The sequence below is a fragment of the Anser cygnoides genome, chromosome 1 (assembly GCF_040182565.1).
Source record: "Anser cygnoides isolate HZ-2024a breed goose chromosome 1, Taihu_goose_T2T_genome, whole genome shotgun sequence".
Lineage (NCBI taxonomy): Eukaryota > Metazoa > Chordata > Aves > Anseriformes > Anatidae > Anser > Anser cygnoides.
Window position 1 is genome coordinate 48,217,146 of NC_089873.1, and position 21,837 is coordinate 48,238,982.

Here is a 21,837-nt window from a genome sequence, read left to right on the forward strand (position 1 = left end):
ATGACAAAGGATATAACAGGCTAGAAACGAGTACTCACAGGTAGACTTCAGCAAGAAATCGCACATTGCTGGTAACAGCAGCAGAGACCACAGAATGCAGGCACGTTCCAACACAGAGGAAGTCAAAACTGAAGACTGGCACACTCAAAACCAAATTGTATCACACATCTCTACTTCAGTTGTCACGTTCTGTCCTGGAATGAGGTGGTAACTTATTGCCCTGAATCCCAGCACAGACAATACTACTCAAACAATTGTGGTGCACTGACCTTGGGCAGCCACCAGGTACCCACCAAGCCAATCTGCCTTTCCTCAGCAAGGCAGAGGAAAACACCATGAAACAACTTGTAGTTGTGACAGACAAGAGGCTCTCTCTCAAGTTACACTCACAGGCAAAACAGACTTGTCTTAGGGAAGATTAAATTAATTTATTGCCCAGTAACAGAGTAGGAGAGTAAGAACTACAAGCAAACTAAAACCACCTCATCCCCAGGCTCAACTTCAATCCCAATTCTTTTGCCTCCTCCCTCCCTGAGCAGCACAGAGGGATGAAGAATTGATGTTGCAGTCAGCTCGTAACACCTCATCTCTGCCGCTCCTTCTTGCCCTGCTCCATGTGGGGTGCCGTCCTTCACAAACTGCTCCAGCAGCGGGCTTCATAGGCTGTAGTTCTTCACAGCTGCTCCAGCACAGGTCCCCCTAGGCCATAGTTCCTGCCATGAAACCCACTCCCATGTGGGCTTTCTATGGGCTGCAGTTTCTGCCAGAAGCCTGCTCCTGTGTGGGCTCTCCATGGGCCAGATCCACCTGTTCCAACGTGGGGTCCTCCATGGGCTGCAGCGTTGTTATCTGACCCACTGTGGTCCTCCATGCGCTGCTCGGGGACAGCCTGCATCAGCACAGTCCTCTCCATGGGCTGCACAGCACCTGGAGCACCTCCTCTCCTCCTTCACTGACCTTGGCGTCTGCGGGGTTGTCTCTGATGTTCTTTCTCTTCTCTCCCAGCTGCTGCAGACTGGTACAGCAGTGTTGTGGTTTGTTTTTTTAAAGCCTTTCTTAAATAGCACAGAGGCACAACCAGAATCACCCATTAGCTCATCTTTGGCCACTGGGGGGTTCCCTTTCCATGCAGGTTGGAACCAGCTCTAACCACGATGGGGCAGCTCCTGAACTCTTCTCAAAGAGGCCACCCCTGCAGCCCCCCTGCTACCAAAACCTTGCCACAAACTGAATACAACGTTAAAATGCAGAACTTTAAATTAAGGCTAAGAGTTTCAGTTTCAAGACAAGAGAGTTCCAGTTTTGAGACAAAAAAATGGCAGATCAAGTTTGTAAAATATTTAATAGAGCAGTTTCCCAGCAGACTCCTGACCAGAATCATAACCAGACTTCTAAAAAGTATATATATTTTTAGATCTGAAAATTTGTCTTTATTTTTTTTTTTTTTTACAAAATGGATTCCAGGAAGTTTAAAAGGCAATATCATAGAGGACTTAGGCGCAGAAATCAGGTGTAGTCATTCAAAGCATTCAAGTAGGAATATGGTAATATAAATATTTGAAAAGCATCTTTTATCATAAATGTTCAAAACAAAATGTATAACTCATTCCAAACTAAAAATTGAGCTTTATAGCACATATTTCCCTGAACAGAAAAAATAAGTAACTTTTGAAATATTTCTAAAGGCCTGAAAGCTTTTTCCTTGGTTAGTTACATTAGAAGACTTGCCTTTAATTAAATTACTTCCTTTCCAAATATGGAAAGTATTACATCAGTCCACTGTTAAAACAGACAATGTGTTGCAAATTAATTCTGGTATAATATGTTCCAACAAAGCCTAGTGTATAAAGGTGCTGAGGTGGCTTTGAGTTTAGTAGTCATCTCCTCGGCTGACAACCTCTTTGCATGTTGGGCGCAACAGTATAGTGTGCTCAAACTGTGCTGTGTACGAGCCTTTGATGTCGCATAGGGGAGGATATGGATCCACTATACCCAAGTCGCACAGGTTCTTCAGTGCCATTAGGTATTTGCTCTCTCCCAGGCGATCTAGCCATCTGCGGCAGAAGGCAAGAGTACCAAAGTTTTCATTGATAACATTTAGCAAGTGTTTCGCTCTTGGAAGCCTAGGGGGAAACAAAGAAGAACATGTCTGAGAAGAAAGAGGCATCACCAACAAGCATTCACCACAGAAATAAAAAACACTGATTAAAAAATAGTTCAGGTTCCAAAGTGTGTTAGGACTGCGCAGTCCTGGGATGTTTTTCTACACCAGATACTCTGTTCCCAAAAGAAAATGCATTTTCCTACTGAGAAAAGACATCCTTCAAAACAAGCCTGAATGCTGCCAAGCACACTGGCCAACCATACCAAACAGAGGAAGTTTCATTGTGAACATATCGCCATCTAACTACCCAGGCAAGACGAAACGCAATGACAGGAATTAGTCTCTTAAATATTAAAGGATGTCTTTGTTGTTTTGTTTTTTTTAAAGAGAAAAGCAGAATTCTGAGGTGGTTAATATTCTGAACTGATTTGGTAGTAAGCTCAGTGGTTTAAAATTCCCAAGTTTTCCTTTTGAAGTCAAATACTTGGTAAGTTTTTCATTCATATTTCTTACAATACATGAATGTCAACATTAGACATTTATAGATAGACTAAGGAATAAACTCGTGTCCAAGTATCAGTGGTTCCTTTTCCAACCACTATGTTCAGTATATTCCCACCCCCTCTTTTTTCATATTATTAGATTGTTCTATGGAGACAGAAGTATCTGGAATAGCATCTCAGCCTGCTATGTTTCTAACCATAACAGTCTTCAGTTCAGAAAATGTCACAGTCCTAGAAATGCTAAAACATGTTTTCAGTGAAAACTGGAAAACAATGTGCCATTTCATTTTATAGCAATATACCAAGCCTGAAATTTAAAAACCACAAAATACCTACACAAACAAAAGAAGTGACCTGAATAGCTCAATATATTCTGGGAACAACACTAAGACAAAGATTACGGCACAAAACCATAATAAAGATTTTTTTTGTCTATACATTTTATATAGACCGATACACCAACAAGGTCTATACATTATTATAATGACCAAAATTCCTGAAGATCAGGCATCTTCTCCATTTTCAGGTATGATAGAATAGTTCCGTGTTGTTCCAGATTTACGATCTGAGCTCAGGTGCTTGTTTCAGAACACATTTCATAACAAGAACATTGCCAACAATACCCTTTGAATCCTTTGAAAGCATTATGAATTAGTGAAGAAACTGTATCTTATCAAATCTGAACCCAAAGAGGGTGGCAGCTGTAGTGCAATATACTGAACAGCAACAACAAAAAAAAAAAATCCAACCTTATTGGCACGTGCCCAACATCAAAGTTCTTCATATAATGAGAACACTCCATGTCATCATGAACAACACCTTTTCCTGTGCTACCAAAGGTTTCTATAGCATATACTTCACCCTCCTATGAAAGGAGAAAAAAAGGAACGTGTTATAATATGAAAATAAGCGACACCAGGCCATTCTGATATAACCATCTCAGTATAACAATCTACGAATACAAGTAATTAAATGCAAATAGACTCAATCACCAAACCAATTTAGAAGAAAAAAATCAATAAGGAGATTGATTTCACATAGTAAATTTACAGACCCCTCCAAATAATCAGCTGTTTTTTATTAATACCATCTTATTTGTTTCAAGCCATAGATATCAGCATGTTTCTAGTCACAATTTGTCAAGTCATTGCAGCTAAAATGTTGTTGAAGCATGTACCATAGCTATGAAACTACACTCTGCTGCAAAACATTTGCTGAGTGGGAGCAATTCTCCTTTGCTATTCAGATAGCAGTCCTAAGAAACGTATAGTTTAGACATAGCAAATAGAAGTTGATTACAAAGACTTACTGCACTGAGGAACTTTCTGCCCAATTTCTGCGAGAATTTTCTGGTAGCAGCTGCTAGTATAAACCCTTAACCTGCTCAATTCCATTCCACAAGATGAATTTCTTCAACAAATGAAGGTGATCTACATCTGCAAGGGCATTATCAAAATTCTAGCCAAGAACATGCTGAAATGCCTTTACATAAACTCCTTTATGCCAAGTGCATTCACATATCCTTATTTGCAGGACTGTGAAAGGGACACAAACAGGATAGGGCATCAAACAACTGGATTTTTTTTTTCCCCAATATATCAGACTACTTTGAAAATAAGAAGCCATATGAAAAAGAATAACACAGGCTTCAAATTAAATAAAAACTCTTAAAGATGTCACTGAATACTCAACTGATCTAATAAAAACAAAGACAACCTACTCAAAGCGTCACCAAAAAAAAAATCACACCCACTTTTTCAGAATAAAGCCTGTCAGAGGCTGTATTCCTCTCTCTCACAAAAAACCTGACTGGGTTGCAGTTTGATACTATACTTAGCACAGTACAGTAAGAGCCTGGCTACGCTCCCCATTCTTCACTGGCAAAACTCACTGTCTTTAGTGGTGTCAGACTGTGTCCTAAGTAACCTCCAGAAGCTGAAGAAATTAAAAAACGTCTTCTCCCCAGTGTCTGGATATGCAATTAAAGCAGCCTTAAAGCTCTGAAATCTTTAAGTAAGATTTTCTTAAAGAACACAAGTTTTATATTACTGATATACTGATGACGGATGATGATATGCAAGACCTAGCCATTCAGAAAGCCAAAACAAGGAGAGCATGATACAAACAAGGGCTTTTTCCTCCTTGCCTTCCCAGTACTCTTTACCCTTTCTGCACAGTCCTAGAAACAAGATGACAGCTAAAGATAAATTTTTCTGCTCACAACATTAAAAAAAATGATAGAACCTTTGGGTAATGAGAGCAAGCCTATCTCAAAAAACAATGCTGTCCAGCCCATACTTGCTCCTATTTGGCTCTTACAAGTCTTGTTTACTGATAGGCTTACTAGTGATCACTGCTTATCAGAGGTCAGGCTTAGAATTAAATTAAAAGCTTCTTATTGCATTACCAATCTTTTAAATCAGCTTTCTCATCTTGTTAGAACACAAGCTTACATCAAAACAGTGGATAAATCTGAAATTATGCATCTTACTACTGTCTTTTTAATTGGTATAGCTTGCTGCATCATGTACAATTCCTCTTCCTCAATCCAAAACACCATTCGAACAACACCTTTCACCTAACCTCTCGCGTTAACCAAAATATGCTCAGCTATTTCACATCTGCAAAGAAAAATATACTGGAAGCTTTTCAAGACAGGTATCATATCTAGCTGTATTTGAAAAGTCATCTATACTTACAACACTGCAGAAATATTTCCCACGAATTACCTAGCAAGTGGAAATTGTTATTTTGTCTTTTTTTTTTACAGAGCAGACAAGGAAAAAGTGAGTGACCAGCAAGTCCAAATATTTTCCGTGCAGCCTCTGGTCCCTTCCACTCACCCCAGTCCGTGTTCCTGTCCTTATCCCTGCTCCTAAGCGCAACATTCCGACTAACACATACACACAGAAATAAACATGCACAAGTTTCCATAAGCACTAAGGCTGTTCAGATCGTTTCTCGGTGTCTATTAAAAAATTAAAAACACAGTCACAAAAGCTATCACTCCATTACAGGAACACTACAAATTTGGAGTTTTCCTCTACAGCTATCAACCACCAGGAACACAAATATGACACATTAGGACCACACAGGAAATACTTATTCTTGAAATGACAGTTGGGAAACTTCACAAAAAAATTTACGAACTCTACTCACCTCCATTCTTGTGGCTTCTCCTCCTTTCACAATGGGCACGGTTTTTCCAGCATGTATCCTGTATGGCCCAATTGAGTGCCCGTTCAAATTACGAATTGGTTTCACTTTTGAAGGAAAACATTAGCATTACAGGCAGCTTCCTAACAAATGCTAAACCCTTCAATGCAATTTGATTTATTAGTCCATATTAAAACTACAGCAGTGCCCCACCATATTGCATAGGAACTAAACACAAAACTATCCATACATCTTGCACAAATTCCAGCCAGGTAAGACTGATTACAGCACAGAAAACTATTATTAAAGACTAGTGACTTCAATAAGAAAAGTTATTAATAAGCCGGACAGAAGGTATCACATTATTTCTATATTTTGAAACAGTTTCTTATCCTTCATCTTATCTACTAAAGATACAGTACTTGGAAGGACAAGCAAAGAACATTCCTTCAAAGTCCAACAAACCCAAGAGAAACATGTATTTATGCAAGTTACACATACCATGCTTCTAGTAAAGAAGTCTTTTCACTATGATACAAACAAATCAGTGTAAGAAAAGAACCTGCCTTGGTATGTTTTGCCATCAATTTCAACTTCGTAGGACTCCATAACTTCTTGTATGGCCTCCCCCACATCACAGAGACGTACGTCTATTCCCGCACACTGGAAATGAAGTACAAATATAAGTGGAAAAATATTTGCAAAGCTCACTGTAAAAGACTCGGTAGACAATTTGCTTAATGATCATACCTTTATTCCAGTATTAGTGGCATCCTTTACAGCTTGTAATAGTCTGTCATATTTTGGATTGAATGTGACTGTAAAAGCACAGTCAATAATACGACCTGAAATCAGAAGTTAATTAGTTTCACAGTTTCTGCATTGAAAAATGTTTTCAAAAATGTAATTCAAATGAAAAACTAACCACTAATATGTGTCCCAAAATCTATTTTGCAAATATCATCGTACTGCAGCACTGTTGGATCTCCAGCATTGGGAGTGTAGTGGGCAGCACAATTGTTCAGAGAGCACCCAGTAGGAAATGCAAGGCCTGCATTTAATCCATTTTCCTTTATCAGCTTACGTGAGCAGTCTTCAAGTTTTTCACTAAAGGGCAGAAGAGAAGGAGAAGAAAAAAAAGATGTGTCATTATTTCTTATGATAACTTCAAATAAATTAAAGCAAGAACAAAACCTCAGAAAAATAGTCTTCATTTGAAATCTTAAAGTACTTCTATGCTAATTAGAAAGAGACCCTAGACTGGAAAACATAACCACAATCATCTCCAACTCTGTTGCTTTTTCTACTCTTTTTGGAGTAGAAACATCAAGCACTTCACTACTGTTTTTAATCTAAATTGAAAAGATGCATCTCTTATAAGCTACATTTACCCTGTTCTTCCAGAGTAACACTAATAAAGTTTGCCCAAACTGAATGCCCTACTTTTTTTCCTTAAAGTTATATCCTGGTAACTTAAAACAACAATAATATAGTCTTCTCATTCATTAAAAAATCCAATTAAAGAAGGACTGTATATTTATTTAACATTAAGGAATAACTGCAATAAAAATAAAACCTTCCAAGACTAGCATGTGTCCTTGGTTTTTGTCTACTCTCAAGTTTTTGGCCACTGGAAGGCTACAGATGGCTGTCCATCAGTGCATACCCCTACAGTCACTGTGAATGATGCAAACTGCAACTCGCATCAGTGCGGCATATTCTGATTTCATTTAAGAGAGCTATTCACTCAGAGCAGTCTGGAAAAAGAAAAGAGCTTATTTTAATAGGCAAGTCCCCGCAGCCTTAAGTATTCTAGGAAGAAAAGTCATGTTTTGAGAAAATTATTGCTTATAACTAAAACAGTCAAACTACGTACTCAACATGACAGATTTGTTTCAGCCAGAGTACCGATTACTAAGGCAGCTGTCTGTCTTTCGCTTTCCCTGATGGCACATTATTTCCTTCCGCTACCCCTCACAGAGTTATCTTGGGGCTCAGCTCTGATAAGCTTTCTTACTATCTTTCCTGTGAGCACAGTCCTCTGCTGTATCAGGCTGAAAGCACCTGTATTTGGAAGCTAAACCGTCCTGGATTTGTGTAATACTCAGACAGAAGACATTCATTCCAGATAAACTGAATGATAGAGAAAGGAATAGTTGGAAGAGTCAAGAGAATCCATCCAGGCATATTATTTCTTTAAGCTTTACCTTAACCAAACTCATGTGTATTTTAACCAATTTGTTCCATTATTTTTTACCAACTGACAATAACACAAGTAGTGTTTCTGTGTTCCTCCAGAAACATTAGTCAGGGAAGATGAAATATAGATGAAATCCCCCTGCCCTGGACTGCACGTATACCTGTGCAGTTTCTTTACCTCTTCCCCAACACCTAGCCACAGACTGCACTTGGGCAATGCTTATCCAGATAACATTTCACTTAAAATTCTGGCAAAATGAGAAAAGCTACCGCTATCGCTGCATCTCTACACTGCTGCAGAACTTGCATGCACGAGTAGCAAGGGCAGAGAACAGTAAAATCAAGCTCAAAGTAACTGAGCATAAATGAAACCTGTTTGGCATTCAGTAAGATCTCAGGCCCTGTAAAGCTGCATAAGCTATGAACCTGCTATAAGAGGAAACTTGAAATAACCAGGGATACTGTTTGCATACTTCAAACTGAAACGTCTACAACACTCATGACACAGTCAATTAAGCACAAAAAATTGAAACTAAATCCCTCCCCACGATGGAGAAAGAAGAAAAATCAGTAGCAGAAGTCTTTGAGAAGATCTGTGTCCTCACCAGATTTCTATCATCGTCATTCCAGGTTTTATCCAGCTCATAACGTATTTCCTCACTTGTCTGTGTGCCTCTGCAGCCTCCCGAAAATCATTCCAGATTTCCTCACTGGCTTGGTCTAGTGCTTTCTTTTCTTCACTGGTTATTCTCCAAGCTGCAGTTCGCCTTCAAAATAAAGCATGTCATGAAAAGTTATTGCAACTATAACCACAGTAGAAATTATAATTTCTGTCTAAACTGCAAAGTGTTTATTAACCAGTCAGGCCTACATTCTAGCTCAATAGAAGACATCACCATTTATACATTTTTCAGAATAAAGGAAGCCTATAAAAATTAATCAGCACCACATACTGGCACCTGTCAAAGGTATTAACCCTGCAGCCAGAAAAATTAATTATATATACATGTAAGTTTAACTCAGTTATACCGTGAACCAAATTACTCCCTTTTCATTTTTGAAAGCCTTACCTTCCAACCTTCCCCAAACCAGTATTTTTGAACAATGCGTGCTGCTCTTCAAGGAGACGGAACCGGCCTATAAAATCCATACCAACACGCTCAATTGTACGTTGAGTTTAGCAGTACAACTCACTGCAACACGCTCCGCTCAGGCAAGAGGTTTCTTACTTGAATGATTTTGCTTTCATTCTAGCAGTGCTCGGAGAAGAATTTTGGCACAGAAGCTACTTGCCCAGAAACTGTCACGGACGCAGACAATAAGCTCCTTCAAAATTTAAAAGCCTGCAGTTTCAGCAATATTTTTGCCCAAGCTCAGAATATTTATGTAACTATACTTCATGCAGTGCATAGTAACGGTGACACCTGCCAGGAAGCTACTTTCTGGATTTGCTGGACTGTGAATTAACGTTTGTTACGGGAAAATACCATTATCCTGGAACTTGGTCTCTTTGATAGGTTCACAGAACAAATACAAGAATAATTTTGAACACAACACTAAATATAAGATTAGTTCTGAGTATTTTTTTTATTCTGCAAGAGACCATACAATTACAGTTCCAAGAGGAAAAAATAAAGTAATTTAAGCACTCTATCAGCTGTCAGAACCTAATTAAAGGACTACTTCTCTGACTATGAAATAGAGATAACCTTCAAATAGTGAAGCTGAAGCCCTGTAATGACAAAGAAAACCCTAACGATGACTCAAAGACCTTTGTACACCTTTTGCAGGAGGAGTACTACTAAAAACAATAAGCATCTGCACATCCTCGTAGGTAAGTCATAAAGGAAAAGCAATGAAGGACAAGATAGGCCAAAGATGCTGAACTATGCCAAAGCTTCTGAAATGCGAAATCAACTTTTACCTTTATATGAAGTGGGCTGATTCCAAGCAATTGAATATGCAGAGTTAAAGGATTACTTTTTGAAACCCAGAAGTGTAGCAACTTATCTGTTTCACAGATATTTAATTCAGCTCCACTGTCAGAGTTTTCTTCACAGCCAAAGAACAGGTACGAGTGAGCAAAGAGACTCAAAGAGTTACAGTAAATGGGGTTGTATCAGCCTGGCAGCCAGTCACGAGTGGGGTTCCTCCACAGAGCTCCATTTCAGGGCCAGCTCTCTGCTGTGTTCTCATCAATGACTTACATGCAAGACTAAGCAAGTCTGTGGATGACAGTAAATTGGGAGGAGCTGCTGACTCCTTTCAGGGCAGAGGCCACAGAGAGATCTCAACAAATTTGAGGGCTGGGTGATCACCAACTACATGAAGTTTAACTAGAGCAAGTGCTGGATTATGCACCTGGGAAGGGGCAACCCTGGATATACATACATAGGGGGGGATGAGAGGCTGGAAAGCAGCCCCACGGACTGCACTGACATTTGTGGAGTTCAAGAAGCATTTGGACAATGCTCTCAGACACATGGTCTGCTTTTTGGGTGGTCCTGTGTGGAGCCAGGAGTTGGACTTGATGGTCCTTGTGGGTCCCTTCCAACTCAGGATGTTCTGTGATTCTGTGACTATGCCCTGCAATTTTGCTGCATTTTAAATGGAGTATTTATATGGTATTACAAGGCCTGCAATTCTAAGGCAGAGTTATAAACAAAGAAGGACAATAGGCTCTTCCACAAATTTCTTCTTATTCTGAGCAGAGAATCCAAATATTTTGAGACACTTTTGCTTGTCTCCCTTAAACTTCCTGCTCCTTTTCAGATAAAGCAAGAGCAGCGCAAGGGGAGAAATTCCACGGTCACTGTTCTGAGCAGTCTTCTTGCTCAAGCGAGCACCACAAGTATTGCTCTTAACTCACAGAACTTGCCTTAAAACTGATAAATTCCACCAAAACAAGCAACAGGCTGCAACACCTGAGTCTGCTCGCTGCTCTTCGAAACTGGGCTACAGCCAGCACACTAGTCATGTCACACGAGATAGAAAAGGCACACTGCAGACAAATGATAGGGAGATGGACCCAAGGGTCCTTTCCAGCTGCCCCAGATTCCAGCAGGGAACACCCTCCGGTGGCAAGAGCTTGCTGCCAGCCTGGGCAGCTGCTCTGCCAACAGTCGTGGCCTTCAGTGCAAACTCCAGCAAACTGGCAGGAAACCGTTCTCACCCTATCATACTCCATTTCAGTGGACAGTCACTTTGTGCGAGACAACTAGGGGACAAAGTAACCTTTGCAGTTACAAGTATTTTATCAGACCCAACGTATTTTGCTGCCAAACTGCCACTGGGAGCTTAGGAAAGGAGGCTACTAGAAATCCTGCTCGGGCCGAAGCACTTCAGGACATGCGAAGGTGATAGGAAAGCATAAAACAACAAATAAAGATCAGTTGAACAGACAAAGGTCTCACATCAAATATCCCAACAGCTAACAGGTACAGGAGTAGATAACAAGCTTTTCTGAGGAGTTTCCTAATGTGCTGGCTACCACATAAATCAGCTTAAGAAGTTCACCTCCTGCTCCAAGCTGTTCCTACCTTTCACTCTAGTTCAGTCCCCAGTTTTCACTAGTACAACTTTTTATAGGATTGTGCTGTAAAGCAGATTTTAGTGATCAAAGATACTAATCCTACAAAAGGATTCCCCCAAATGATTTTAACCCAGATAATAGCATATAGACAGAAACAAACAAGGAGGGACAAGAATTTCTTATACCAGCTTTACCAAATCATGAAAAACTGCTTACAGCTTTCCTGCCCTTCATGTAGTCATTTCAATTCAGGCACCTTTAACAAAATGCAAGCCTTCAAATAGAACTCAATATCTGAGATATAAAAACATCAAAGCTCTTCGTCTGTTGCCTATATAAAAATTGATTCTCTGCTACTGTTTCCCCTGAAAATTGAACGATACCCATTTTTAGTTCAACTTCCCGCACAAAATCCAGAATTCTAGGTTGATGAGAGGTAACTTCAGGAAGTACGTGACATGAAGAGTTAAGAGTAGAAGTACAGACCTTTTTTGAAATCAAAGACAAAACCTGGCTGACCTCAGCATGAATAGCAGAAGCGGCACAAAGATGCCACACCAATATAAAAAAAATATTATTCAGAATGGGAAATATTTTAGTGCTTATGTCAGCCACTAATTTAAGTAACTGCTTATGCTAGGAAATGCTGAAGTAGCACCGTTAAGATTTTAATATTTACATTAGGAATGAAACTAAGCACATTTAAGCAAATTATATAAAGAACCTAATTCAGGTTCCTTAGAAGAATATATTCTTCTTTCACTCTCAGAAAAAGAACGTTTTCAGTACAGAAAAGATGCTCTACTTATATCCTGCTAGAAAAGCTTCTTTCAAATGAACAGTAGCCAACCCAGAGCTAAACATGTAATCTTCAATAGCTGGCTAAGTAACCGAGGTGTCAAAATCGTATGTCGTTTGTTAAAGAGCTATGAACATGCTTGCAATGTTTATAATCCAATTTCCATAAGTACTTACATGATGCCCTTCTGAATGTGACATATGCACACACAGACAAACACTCGACTCTTAGGCATGAAAGAGTCATTCCTGGATCAGCCCTTCAGGACTATCCTGTGAAAGCCCTATCATCAGCACGCGAATACCGCGCATACAAAGGCAGTCATTTATAAATAAATATGAACATACCCTGTGATCAAATTGGAGTCATTAGAGAGAAGAAAAGGCTTCCTCAAAAAGATGTTTTAATTTCTTGAAAGTGAAGCCATATAATCTGTGAGTACCTGAACACAATTTATAGGATGTACTGGACTCTGAACTACATTGCATACTCTCTATAAAAAAATGGGCAATGGCTTTAAATAACTGTTTCAAATTACTTTTTGAAAAAAACACTCATTGAAAAATAACATTTGTATTTTGGAAAGCATTGTTTAACTACTGCCCTCCCATTTGTACTTGCATTTCCAGAGTTTTGATCCGAAGTCTCCTAGGAAGTTTGTAAAATCTTATTTGGTGTTTTCATTCAGATTTTCATGCATTTCAAGCTGATTGCCTTCCCCCACCCTCCATACAAATAAAAAATGACCTTCCACAACACTTTCCATAGGAAAAGTCAGGAAGCTTGCTCAAGCTGCTTTGTATATTCTATTTCCTAACAAAGCATAAGGCAACAGTAGCACCCTGTTAAAATTTAAGGATGCAGATCTCCATTCCAGTACACTACTAGAAGGTATTGCTTGTTTAGCAAAATTGCACATTATTCCCGTGCCACTATAAAATGTAAAAGACAGGGCAGGTTATAATACCTACGTATTCATACAAAGACAAGCAGTGCAGAAAATGCCACTTAGGCTTTTAAATTCAACTCTCACTAAACTTTCTCCTACTCCGTGACTGACATGTCTCTACAGAGAAAAAAAAACAACAGTGGACAAACTTATTAGGCTACCTTTTCCTCTTTAGTTTAGCCACAGATCCAGTTTGGGACTACAATTATTAGTTTTCACTATCTCAATCAAACAGCCAGATGAAAACTTAGGACAAACTATTTGTTATAAATCATCTTCTCCTTCGCTCATTCCAATAGTTTCAGTGAAAAATATTGTTACATATTAAGAACATTTTTCCCCCTCCCATTTTTGAAAATAAAGTGTAAGAGGTCTATACATGGAGGAAACAATTATAAGGAATAAATTATATTAATGACAAAATGCTAATTAGCGACATAAGAATAGAAGTCCGCAGGGGAACAGTGAACTGACAGCATGCAAATTCACTGCTGTGTATCTGTTACCACCTTTAAGAGCTTAAAAATGGAAGCTATAGAGGCCAAGGAAATGACTACAGGGCACCACATACAGATCTTCCCTCTTTGTAGCGCACAGCAAAGACAAGAGAGTTCTACACATGAGAGGGATGAGTGTAGGAACTACTTTCAGCTGCCTGTTTGTGCAAACCAGAGCTGGAAATGCATATGAAAAACAGCCGTTTGAAAAGTGTTTTTACTGATCATCCCACAACCATTGAAACTCCCTTCTACACCAAACCTAAAGTTAGCAATTTGATGTGTGGAAAGCAAGACTAATAATAATAAAAACAATAAATTAAAAAAAAACCAAACAACTCAGTAAAAGTTCACAACTAGGAAGAAAACTATTAAGCGTTGGAGTACTTAGACATCCATACAGATGATCTGGTGGTTTTATAAAAAGGAGTATTTTGTTACATTCCTTTTATTTCTTTAACATGATGTGGAACACTTCATTTTTATTTATTTCAAATAGCCACAAAACATGTCCCATAAATTCATTTAATCAGGGGAAAAAAAAGGAAAACTGGTAGGAAGAATCCTGTTAACTAGGGACTTGACTTTGAGTTGGATCAAATCATTGAAACAAGACTTCCTTCTTAAGCACTGACTTACAAAGCAAAAAAACCCATAAAGTTTATTTTTTGTTTATAGCTATTAATATAAATTAATTTCATTAATTCTAACAATATAAGAGTATTTTCCTGGCAGTTTATCGCCTGACACATCACTTAGTACCTGCCAAGAGTCCATCTTTATTATTCACTTTTCCTGAATCCCCCAGGATTGGGAGCATTATTTAGCTAAAAAAAAAAAAAAAAAATCAAAAAATTTTAGCCATTCTCCTAGTCAGTTAACAACAGATTTATTCACACTCCACAACTGCCACCTAAGACTCTCTATACAGTTTCTTCTCCCTCTGGAGTTCTCCCTTTTATTTCTTCAATAACAGGGGAGAGGGGGAAAAAAGAAATGAAGAAAAAAAACTAAGCATATCTGTCATACTAGGGATAGACTAGAAAGATGCAGTTATTTTATGATCAAAAGCTCTCTCCAACCTCTACCCTTAGAAAAGTCTCTTGCAAAACTATTTGTGTTCAGAAACTTTCACCTGAAGCCTTTGCTACTGGTGAAAAGAGTTAATATACTATGAAGAAAAGCAGTTAAAATCATATTCTACAGTTCAGTTAGTACTTTTGACTCTACAAGAAAACAAACTACAGGAGTTACTAAAATATGAACTTATTTCTGGCACGCAATGTGAGAAACTCTCCCCCAAAAGTGCTGCATAACTATCTCTCATCTCGCTAAGTTTCAAACCTTCTCACAACTCTACTTTATACTACATTTTTCTTGCAAGCTGTCTACAGACATCCTCTTGGTCCCCTGGTCTTAAGGTTCCCTGCTTCATGGCAATTCTGCTCATAAAGGCCCTACTTCAATTAAAAGGGCAGGGATGGAAGAACTTTCTGGTCTGAAGACCTCCATTCTGTAAGTTGTTAGATGATCCAATTAAAAAAAAAAAAAGGCACATTACAACTCAATTTTAAATTTGTTCATTTAGTTCCACGTTAAACGTTTGCAATTCAGCACATCTAGATGACAGTATTTACTTTTTACACTTAAAGTACTCACCCATCTTGCGTTGGTGGATATTCACATTCTTCTCCCTTTGGGTATACGTTGCTGGGAAATAGCTCACATATTGGAATAGAAGGTGGATCCGTCTGGACCTTAGCTGTTGAGTACAATTTTTAGAAGTTTTACACACAGTACACTGGAAAGCCTAAGTATCTTATTTCAACCTTGAAAGTTAAAAAAACACGAGTTATTTAAGATCTCCTTTCTAGAATTTGGGCTTCTACCCAGAAGACATCCCATTACGATGCCCTCATATGACTTTATTTAGCCAATGCTCAAGGTGGCATTCAGGAATATCAGAAAGAAGAGAACTCAGCCAAACAGTCTACAGACCCAAACCACATCCCAAAATTTGTTTCACTGTCAAGCACAGCACTTACACAGGCTTAACCAAAAATTTATGCAAAGTCTATATTTATTTTTGTGCTTGATACCTACGTCCTTTCTTCTTTTTCTTCTTCTTCTTCTTTTTCCCTGTTGCTCCATCTCCTTCACCCTCTCCATCTACAGAGAAACAAAGTGATGAACATCAAACAACTTTAAAGAACCAAACAATTTTGAATGGCATGCAAAATCATCTCGGAAGTCTGGAAACATTTATTTCACAGATAAATTTAACAGATTAAAAATATCTGGAAGCTGCCACCAAACCATTAGCATTTTCAGTCCCTACACTAAGCACAAATGTAAGAAAATACTTCCAAAAGTTGACGACTTGAACATACCGCCAATCATGGGAAGAGTTCTCAAAGTCTTACTTCAAATACTGCTATTCTCAATTCACCCAAAAAGATGTCTGGGGTGGGGAGGGCATCAGAGAGAACTATTTTAGACACAACAGCTAACAAAGAGCTAGGGACCAACGCTTCAAACACATCTTCTGATGCTTCAGCTAAAGGAACTTAGTGTACAACAAAACAAAAAAGCAGTAACAAGTACAGATGACAACTCCTGGGTCAGAAAGAATTCAGTCTTGAGATAACAGGAAAAGTCACAACCAGCACCGAGCTGAAAGCACTGATTGTGCATGCAAGCACCAAGACTCAGTCAAAACATATCACATTCGCATTTGGGAGTTAACAATGACCCTGCGGACCTCACATTTGCTACATCTGATGCTTAGTTACTTCATACACGAGGAAGTACTTATCTAACGTGATGGTATCTAACTAAACATTCTGGACCTACCCACAAGTTTATTCCAAAACGGTTAAGTGGTAGTCATTGACATTGAGAACATTTACTTTTATTTAAAGGGAAAAGTAAAATTGAAAGACCTTCTGGAGTCAATCAATTCAAAATGTTACTATTTTTAATGCACTTATACAGAAACTTGCATTTGCTCGTTTATTAAAAAACAAAACTGACCAGCTGTCCCAGTCACTAGATGTCAAGCCTCTCGTGATAGTCAGTGTCACCCAAATATTTATGTGGTAGTGACTGCTGTAATCCTGCAGATGGGGAAAATCTCAAAAAACATGTCTACCCTCAGCCTATTTTATCATCAAATAATTTTTTTTTACTTTGAAAGTTAAAAAAAATTGAAAGCATGAATACTTTATGACTACAACGCAGTCCAGCCTAACAGATTCTCCATTAAGCAGTATTTCATATGCAGCTGACAATACTTAACAGTGCATATGTTATTTGTTTATAATGTGGTACATTTGCCACATTTCTTTCGACCTTGAGCTGTGCTCAAACCAAGAAACGAATTAGATGTGACTCTAGTTTAATCAGTGAATTTTTTTTTTTTTGATCCTCAGGCCTAAACTGCACAAACAAAATAAAACATTTCTTTCTTAAATGTTATCACTGTTGCTGTTTGCTTATCATGGCTTTTTCATACACCACTGCACATGAATCTGTTATTTGCAAGCAAAACTGACTGGGCCTATGCTTTCACGTCCTTGAAGATTGCTGCAGAATAACTGTGCTGCCAGAAACATAACTACCGCATCTGACTAATACTCTGTTTGTCTTCAGGTTGTTTAGCTGGTATTGAAAAAAAAATCTTCACCAGAAAAGCAATTTAAGATCATTGTGAAACTGAAGCCCATCCTTATGCTATTGTGGTATAGATATTTAATAACTTACTCTACCACTATGCATAAATGTTATCTATTCACTGCAACAGAAATCTGAAAAGCACTTCCTAATTGCTCACAGATTTCAAAAAGCACATAGGCTTATTTCTGAGGCCACTCAGTTACGGATTTTTTTTCTTTTAAAGAGGGTGTTATTTTATTGGTTTTGGTCTAATGTCTTCAGGAACACCTCTACAACTACGCTATTACTACAACTACACTATTAAGATGTCAAGTTGTGATTACCAGTACATGCAAGAACATGCAGTTGTCTTCAAAAAAAAAAAAGAGGGGGGGGGAGCATTTTTCCCCCCCTTAAGAAATATTGTTCTTTCTCTAAAAATATATCCAAGTCTCATATGTGAAAAATAGGAAATTATTATTTCAGTGATAGCATCACTTTATATTTGCAGTTTTTAAATACTTTCTAATACTGTAATACTAATTGATAATACTGTAGAAAGCATAAAGAAATTAGTATCATTTGTTGAAAGAACATTAGTATTGTTACAGCTACATCTCAGGGAAATATTGTTATTAGTAGATGAAATACAACCTAAGAATTCTTTTCATTGGATGAAATTTTCACTATCTTCCTCAATACTGCCTACTTTAGTATTATAGCAAAGCACGTATCGTATTATCTTTCAATTCTGTAACCTGAAATATGGCATGAAAGAAATAATCCATCAGAACATTCTTCTCAGCAAAATTAGTTATATAAAATTGAACACTATATATAGTTTAATATGTTCAGAATATTCAAAATTTTATAAATGCCAACACTTACTTCTCTCAAAAAAAGTTTCTGCACCTGCTTTATTCAGTTAAACTCTGGAATGCTGAATCCCACCAACAATCTACTAATTAGATTTCTGAGCATGATATGGAACATTTTAGGGTGCTGAGACAACTTTTAATGCTGATCCACAAGAAGGAAACTAAATGAATAACTTGAGAAATGTATTTTCTTAAAAGTCCATTTCTATTTAACACCACCCATCAAAATGAAGAAAATACAGCATTTTTTATTATCTGATATTCCCACAGCCACGTGCATCCAGCCTGGATTTCAATATCAGACACTTCAGTTATTTGTTTAGAACATCACCAGTGTAGCACTGGCAACACGCAAGGTGTATGCCTTGCCTGTGCATTAATCTCTCCCCAGTTCAGTCCTAATGAAAAAATCAGGATTACGGACAATGTGTGAAGTCACTGGTAAAGACTCTAAGATATTAAAGTGCTCCCTTGCAATTTTCTATTTTTTGTTCTAAATCAAGACTAAGAGAGATAATTTTGGAACATAACTTTATGTTGCCCATGGTAATGCAAATAAGAGCAATTTATAGTTTGCCTTATCTTAATGTTTCTCTGTGATAATAAGATCCTTGAACACAAGATGCTTTAACAACGCTTGTGATCACTTAAACGTATATTGCGATCACTTAAATGTACATGCATGCATGGCAGCTAAATTGTTGCAAGAAAATTAAGAAGTGTATATATAGCTGCATCTCATTTTTCCCAAACAAAAACACAGACCTCTGTAGATTTGTTAAAATGGAAGTCCAGGAAAAGGCTGAAACTGGAAGCGTCACATGAAAAAAAAAGTTACACTTGCCTTCATCATCATCATCTTTGTCTTTGTCCTCCAGTGTTTGCTTATCCAATTGTTTTGCTACATCATCGAGGGCACCTTCCACTTCTTTATCCGTTTCTTGTCCTGTTTGTAAAATTAAAAGATGGCTTATGGTACAATTACAGCTCTATGTCAGAAGGCGATAGTCCCCAAATATTTTCTAGAATACTGTGCTGTACTCGTCCTATGGCTACCCTATGGACACCAGGACATAGCAACTTATTTTTTTAAAGCAGATCCAGCGTGTAAGATCGCAGGGCCTGACAAGGACTGTTACTGAAACTCGTGCATGAAGGGCACCTTACCCAAACACTTCTTACTTTTTCCTGCCAGAGCTTAACGCTTGCCCCAGCCTGCTTTTGCGAGATAAAACGGGCGTGAGGCTTACAAACGCCCGACCACGGCGACCTGCCGGCCTGCTAACACAACCCCGGGCCGCGGCTCCCTCACCCGGACCTGCCGCAGCTCGCGGGGAGCCGGGAGGGCGAGGCAGAGGGCAGCGGGGCTCCCCCCTCCGCCGGCACCTGCCCTGGCCCTGCGGCTCCCCCTCGGCTCACACCGGGCCGGTGCCCCCCCGACCCCCGCCCGGCGCCGCCGCCGCCCCGTGCGAGGCCGCCAGCCGGGGCTCCGCGCGCCGCCCCCTACCCGCGGGCCCCGCTCTGCCCTTCTTCTTCTTCTTGCGCTTCTTCCTGGCGCCATCCTCCGCGCCGAGCCCCGCCGCGCCGCCCTCCGCGCCCTCCTTGTCGTCGGGCTCCGGCGGCAGCTCGCCGTTGAGGTGCTTCTCCGCCTCGGCCGCCTGCCCCACGGCCGCCATCTCGCCGCGGCCGCACCGCCTCCCGCACACGCTGCGAGCGCCCAGCGGCGGGGCCGGGCCTCCGCTCTATGGCGGGCGCGGCGCACGCCGGGAAGGCTGGAGGCCGCCGCCGGGAGGAAGAGGAGGAAGAGGAGGAGGAGGAGGAGGAGGCGGCCTGCACGTGCTCTTCCTCCTCCTCTTCCTCCTCATCTTCTTCCTCCCCGCGCACCGCCCTCGGTTCCTCCGGCGTGAGGCAGCCGCGGGCGGCCCCACGGGTCTGGGGGACCGCGGCCCCGCAGGGCCCCTCTTGGCCTCCCGCCCTTCCCGGGGGGGCTGCAGTTAAATCCGCGGGGGGCGCGAGGTGTGTGCACATAACTGCGTTTGGTTCGGGAGTGGAGTTAGGTGACGAGCCGGCCGCTGCCGGGAGGGAAGGTTCCAGAAGCGCAGGCTGAGAGCCAGCAGCAGAGCGTTACCCGGTCCCCCTCGGCACGTATCTCCTCGGGAAATGCAGTAAAAAAAAGGAAAACTAAAGCGCTGAAAGCAGGGCTGGCCTTCTTCAATAGGAACATCTGCAGCGAGAGGTTTTACAGTGTTTATAGACACTATGCTCGAAAAAGTCCAAACATACTAACTATGCCACATGAGAGGGAACTTGCACGGAAAATAAAAATAAATAAATAAAAATAAATAAATAAATAAATAAACTTGTTCCAAATCCCATGGATCAAAACAAGGAAAGTTCAAATACACAGTGAAGAGCACTGCTTTGACCCATATCCAGAAGGACCTAAGATGCTATAAAACCAAGGAAAAATACCCATGTTACCAGCATTCACTAACGGCTCATTAAATCAGCATAATTCCTAAACTTCTGACAGGTTTTCTACTGATACAACCACTCTCGCCAAAAATACAGTTCTTTTTTCTTCCTTAACTAGTATATTTTAACAACTGTTGCTTTAGCTGTATTTATAGTGGGTAGTATAACATAGTGTCACGATAATTTATAACACATAAAGGTCATAAATGAGCCTTATCCTGCACAGATGGGGTTTAAAAGGCTTTTGCATCCAGGTCTGTGCTTGGGAATAGCGGTAGCGCCTTGCTGAGGCACAGATTCTCCCCCCTCGGCCTCGCTGTGACCGGCTGTTTGCCTCCACATTTCCCTCACTGCTTCCAAAGATGAAGCTAAAGCTCCAGTGCTGACCAGAGGAGCTCCATCCTGGGCTGTGCAGGGGTCACAGCAGCATGTTCTCTGCTGCTTTTGCTTGTGAGAGCACTCAAATGTGGATGCATGCAGCTGGGCACAGGGAGTTACTTAAAAGTTATCTAACACTTTGCTGCTGTTTTGCTGTTCTGTTGTCCCCGCTCCAGTCAGATTTAACGTGGCCTGAGGCTGACGAAGAGAGCCATCGAGGCTTGGATTGGGTATTAGGAAAAGGCTCTTCACCGAGAGGGTTGAAACAGTCTCATATGTACCAGGCTGTTCCTCTTACCGCTTGCTATATCCCCTTTGGTGCTCCTGTCAGCTGGAAAGAGAGAATAGTCTGTGTCCCTGCTCCGTTTGCTCTGGTACTTGCCAAAACAGAAGGGTCACCAGGCCATGGATTTTGTTGATTATAGAACTGAAGTCACAGATAAAAGTGGTCACAAAGTCTACAGAATCCCAGGGAATTCAGCAGAATGCTGACCAGAGGTAGATAAAGGTAAAATACAGCAGGTGTGAGCACGTCTCACGCAGAAGCTATAGACGTGATGTCCGGAAGTAAGGACATCAGAGGAAAAAGGTTCATTAAAGCCCTGGGGCAACAAGCACAACATTTTTTTTTTTAGTGTGATCAGCTGAATTGATGGAGCCAGGTTTCCCAGGAGGTTGTTTCACTCCTCCCCAGAGTGACTCCAGCACCGTTC

The 21,837-nt window shown here is 40.1% G+C and overlaps 1 protein-coding gene across 2 annotated transcripts; it reads right to left on the bottom strand.

Moving 5' to 3' along the window:
* Positions 1 to 1,323: 1,323 nt before the first annotated feature.
* On the bottom strand, positions 1,324 to 20,244 carry METAP2 (methionyl aminopeptidase 2). Of its 2 annotated transcripts, XM_048061055.2 has the most exons (11): positions 19,779 to 20,244; positions 19,116 to 19,217; positions 15,843 to 15,908; positions 15,399 to 15,501; positions 8,568 to 8,729; positions 6,689 to 6,870; positions 6,514 to 6,608; positions 6,330 to 6,426; positions 5,767 to 5,870; positions 3,357 to 3,472; positions 1,324 to 2,123 (listed from the first exon to the last, which is right to left on the bottom strand). In XM_048061055.2, exons 1-11 carry the CDS (start codon positions 19,945 to 19,947, stop codon positions 1,871 to 1,873), a joined length of 1,449 nt encoding a protein of 482 aa, XP_047917012.1. In that variant the 5' UTR covers positions 19,948 to 20,244; the 3' UTR covers positions 1,324 to 1,870. The 2 variants fall into 2 exon arrangements, with proteins under 2 accessions (XP_047917012.1, XP_047917013.1); XM_048061056.2 differs by lacking the exons at positions 19,116 to 19,217; positions 19,779 to 20,244 and adding an exon at positions 16,130 to 16,275.
* Positions 20,245 to 21,837: the final 1,593 nt, after the last annotated feature.